The sequence below is a fragment of the Triticum aestivum genome, chromosome 7A (genome assembly GCF_018294505.1).
Source record: "Triticum aestivum cultivar Chinese Spring chromosome 7A, IWGSC CS RefSeq v2.1, whole genome shotgun sequence".
NCBI classification, from domain to species: domain Eukaryota; kingdom Viridiplantae; phylum Streptophyta; class Magnoliopsida; order Poales; family Poaceae; genus Triticum; species Triticum aestivum.
This window is the reverse complement of record NC_057812.1, coordinates 550,668,650-550,672,908: the sequence shown is the minus strand read 5'-3', so window position 1 is coordinate 550,672,908 and position 4,259 is coordinate 550,668,650. Positions and strand designations below refer to the sequence as shown.

General features: G+C 62.0%; 1 protein-coding gene across 1 annotated transcript; it reads right to left on the bottom strand.

The window, feature by feature from the left end:
• Positions 1-520: 520 nt before the first annotated feature.
• LOC123153473 (putative cellulose synthase A catalytic subunit 11 [UDP-forming]) lies at positions 521-3,194 on the bottom strand. The gene is made up of 6 exons (XM_044572581.1): positions 2,862-3,194; positions 2,648-2,785; positions 2,427-2,555; positions 2,109-2,336; positions 1,566-2,012; positions 521-1,483 (listed from the first exon to the last, which is right to left on the bottom strand). The coding sequence occupies exons 1-6, from the start codon at positions 3,177-3,179 to the stop codon at positions 521-523; spliced, it is 2,223 nt and encodes a 740-aa protein (XP_044428516.1). The 5' UTR covers positions 3,180-3,194.
• Between the last annotated feature and the right edge of the window lie 1,065 nt (positions 3,195-4,259).

Here is a 4,259-nt window from a genome sequence, read left to right as displayed (position 1 = left end):
AGGGGGGAGGGGGGAGGGGATGCGCCCGCGTGAAAGCTTGAGGTAGGGGATGGATCTGGCCATGGCGGCAGGCAGCCATGGCAGCCGGCGAGGGGAGCCTGGCCGCCGGCGATGAAGGTCGTGGTGGCCCAGTCGCAGCTCGGGAAGAGGGGAGGGGGAGGGGACACACTTCCAGGAGGCGGCGCTCGCGAGAGGAAGAAGAAGCATATAAGAAAAAAAATGTTCCGTCCGTGAAAAAAAGCGAGCGAGCGAGGGGCACCGGCCGAAGCGTTCCGCCGGTGCGCCGATGCCAAATGTTTCCCATAAAACAACCCTTTCTACATGTACAATTTTTATTTGGGTGCAACTGGATCTCAGTTAACTGAGACGTAACAAAATTCGTCAAGTGACAAAACTTATAAAAAAGAAATAAATAATTACACAAACATTTGTGTAAGATCTCATGAATATAGCATCGGTTAAGAATTCATTAAGTCCGTCGACTGAGATTGAGCAATCCCGTTTTTATTTCTGATCTCCCTCAAAAGATGGGCTGGTGCGTGGCCGATGGTGCCGACGGCCCATAGTACGTCTGCGTGTTCACCCACATCAGCGACAGAATGGAGACGAAGAGCACCGACCAGAGCATGGCGATGGTCGGCGCCCGTTCCCGCCGCGAGAGGAGCCCCCTGAGGAACCCCTGCAGATGCGCCACCACCCACGCGGCGAACACCAGCTTCCAGCCTAGCGGGCCCCAGGACTCGTGCCCGTGGTCCATCCCGTACGACACTGCCACCACCACGCCGGCGAGGTTGCCCAGCAGCACGCTGATCGGCGGCACCAGCAGGTTCGTCCACAGCACCGACCGCATCGAGTCCGGCATCATCTCCTCCTCGTCATCGTCCTCGGACGGCTGACCGGACACCGCCGGCGCCGCCGCCGTGTCCGTCGAGAAGCCGACGTCGATGCCAGTGCACGCCCTGAGGATGCCCTGGAAGACAGCGGCGAGGCCCGCCGATGTGCCGATCACCACCCAGAGCTTCTCGGCTCGCCACCACGCCCGCAGCGACACGCCGCTCCACTTCAGCTCGAGTGCCACGGACGCGATCACCGAGGACAGCAGCAGGACGAGCAGGAACCCGTCGTAGTCGTCCACGTCGTCGGGGAATATGAACTTGCCGGTGAGGAGGCAGACGGCCGAGAGCGCGCAGTAGACGGTGAGCGGGATGGAGGTGAGCGGGTAGGCGACGCAGTTCACGTAGGCCAGCCGCTGCAGGGGCCTCATGCTGCCGCCGCCGGCCCAGACGGGGCAGTGCCGGCTCAGCAGGATCCCCATGGCCGCCGACGCCCTCCGCGACGCGCCGGCGAGCATGTCCGAGGGGCTGGCCCCCGCGTAGCTCCTGAACGCGGGTCGCGCCGGCACGCAGTACGCCGACGCCCACCCGCGCGCGTGCATCCTGAATCCCGTCGCCAGGCCGGCGCCGGCGCCGTAAATCCATCCGACCTGCACGAGGACATCAACGTCAGATCTCAGATCTCGACGGCACGCGTGTCTGCACGCCAAAGAAACTAGCCATTGTCACTACCTCTTTGCCCCATCTCGTCCGCTCCTCGTACGCGCAGCTGACGACGTGGATGGCCTCCTTGAGGAGAGGAGTGGGTGCAACTGCCATGGCCGCCGCCGCCGGCCCTTTCTCTTTGAACGCCGAGGCGATGAACAATGTGGAATGGCCGAAGTGGCGCTGCAGCGCGGCGTGGTACGAGAGCAGCCTCCGCCTCCTCGCGCCCACTGTTTCCTCATCGTCGTCTGCAGAGTCCAGCAAGGGCACGACGGACCTGTTCCTCCTCAGCCTCAGCTTTCGCCTCTCGCTGCCCCCGAAACAGCACCACCTCCGACGGCCGGTCTCCAGGTCGTCGGCGTCGTCGGCCTCAGCCGCCGCCGGCTCGAACCCGTACAGCGCCTTCCGGTTGAAGCAGCACCCGGAGCCGACGTAGACCGGGCCTTGAATGCCGTCCAAGCATTTCATGTCGATCTGACGAACCGAATGAACGTTAGCGTGATCGGTCGAGCAGATGAACCGAATCGGCGGCACAGATGGCGGGCAAGTGAAGTGAACTCGATTCTTTACATCGAAGAAGACGGAGTCGCGCTCGCGGCTCCCCCACCGACCTCCCTCGTCGTCGGCCGCCGAGACGGCGGGCCGCAGAGGGAACTGGACGAAGCACGTCCTGTTGCCAGCCTCCGGGTCCATGAGGAAGCACATGGCCTCCCTCAGGGCTCCGCTGTTGTTGACGTAGTGGTCGTAGTCCAGGTTGAGCACGTAGGCGCCATTTGTCAGCACGGCGGACACCCGGAGCTGTCACTCAGAAAAACCAGGTCAGAGAAGAGAGAAGCACTGCAACTCACGGAACAAATCGTTAGAAAATTGAAGTACGGCCGCACGGACCAATGCGTTCATGGCGCCGGCTTTCTTGTGGTGCTGGAAGCCCGGCTTCTTCTCCCGCGACACGTAGAAGAGCCGGGGGAGCTCCACCCCCTCGGCGTCGCGATCATCGGCGGAGTGCCCCAGGAGGACCTGTCGGACGATCAGCTCAAAACGTAAGTTCTAAAGAATGAGCCAAAAACGTCGTTGGATTATTCGAGACACGGCGGTGCAGCAAGTAGGACCTGTATCATGGCGGGGTGGTCTCTCGAGTTGTTCCCGGGCCACGGCGTGCCGTCGGACATGAGCCATCCTTCCTCCGGCACCTTGCTCGTCTTGGCAGCGAGGTAGTTCATCCTCACCTTGAACTCCTCGTACTCCCTCTGCATGCACGCGCGCCACCTTGAACTTCAGATCACACCTCCGATCGATCAATCTGTTACACGATTATATATATACCTTCATGGCGCGGCGCTCCTTGACGAAGGACGGCGCGACCTTGTCCCGGAGGTAGTCGACGTTCCGCGCGAAGTAGGGCTCGGGCGCCCGCGGCTCCACCCCGTGGCGGCGGCAGAAGGGGACCCACCTCCGCGCGAGCCGCGCCGTCTCGAAGAGCGCCTCGAAGAGCAGCATGTCGGCGCCGTCGTCTGACACGTAGCACGCGAGCCTGCCGGCGGGGTAGTCGGCCGCGAGCACGGACAGCACCGTGTTGGCCGTGGCCAGGGGCGGCTCCCTGCTCGCGTCCGCCGCGCTCACGAACACGTCCACGCCCGCCATCCGCCTCCCGCCGCCAGAGCAGTCGTCCTTGTCGAGCCTGTGGAGGTGCGTGGCGCGGGTGGCCGGGGAGAGCTTGGGCAGCTGCGCGGCCAGCCACGAGAGCGCGAGCCAGGCCTCGCAGGCGACGGCCGTGAGCCACAGCCCGTAGGCGTCGGGCACCGGGTGGGTGACGCGGTACCGGAGGAAGAGCGCCAGGAGGGCGGCGCGGAGCGCGACGGCCGCGCGGTACAGGCTGAGCTGCGCGGACGGGACGGGCGCCTTGTTGCTGAGCGGCTGCGGCGGCGGCCGGCCGTCGCCGCCGCCGCGGGCTGCGCTCGCGCGGAGGCCACGCTCCGGGGTGTTCGGAGGCGCCTCGTGGAGGCTCCACTCGTCCATCTCAGAGGGAGCCGGGTGACCTCGGACGTGCGGGAAACCGTCGTCTCACGCTGACAAACATAATAGCCTTGGATGCTACGACCAAGAGAGCTATTTATACGTAGTATACTACTATGAAAGATCGAGTGGATTCCTTTTGTCCCCGTCGACGAGTCCAGTCGTGCGCATTCCGTCCCACCTCCCACGTATGTGGGTGCGAGGAGATGCCGTGCGTAATTCACACGGTGATCGCGAGGCGGTCTGGGCGAAAGAAACAACGGCATGGTGCGGGGCGGATCGACGCTTGTGGCAACAACGGACAAGTGGCTGTCTAGGAAGGATGAGCTTATCCTGAGCTGAGGGATCAGGAGAAGCAGTCAAGCGCCCGCCGCCTGCTTGTTGCACTAAACTACTGTATTAACTGAACACTAAGCTAACACGTGGATCGATTGACAATGAAGTAAGATATACACATAGATCCATAATTCCACAGATTATAGTGCAGACGTACGCAGCTTCAAGAGCACAATTGCCTCGCTCTTGAAGGGAACGTCGCCTCCCCGCAAATGAAATAATAACCAATCTTCCTGCACAAAAAGAATAATCCATATTAATGAGACACCTAAGCATCGTATATGTGCTTTCATTCCTTTTCCAAAAAAAATATGTGGTTTCATCTATGGTGAACCAGGGATACCACCACTGATCCCCCCCCCCCCTCCCTCC

Excerpts from the sequence above, each read along its gene's own strand:
- LOC123153473 (XM_044572581.1), bottom strand. The coding sequence starts at position 3,179 with ATGGCGGGCGTGGACGTGTTCGTGAGCGCGGCGGACGCGAGCAGGGAG. Across the intron at positions 2,786-2,861 it reads AGGAGCGCCGCGCCATGAAG|AGGGAGTACGAGGAGTTCAA; the intron begins GTATATATATAA and ends GCGTGCATGCAG. Across the intron at positions 2,013-2,108 it reads GCGACTCCGTCTTCTTCGAT|ATCGACATGAAATGCTTGGA; the intron begins GTAAAGAATCGA and ends TCGGTTCGTCAG.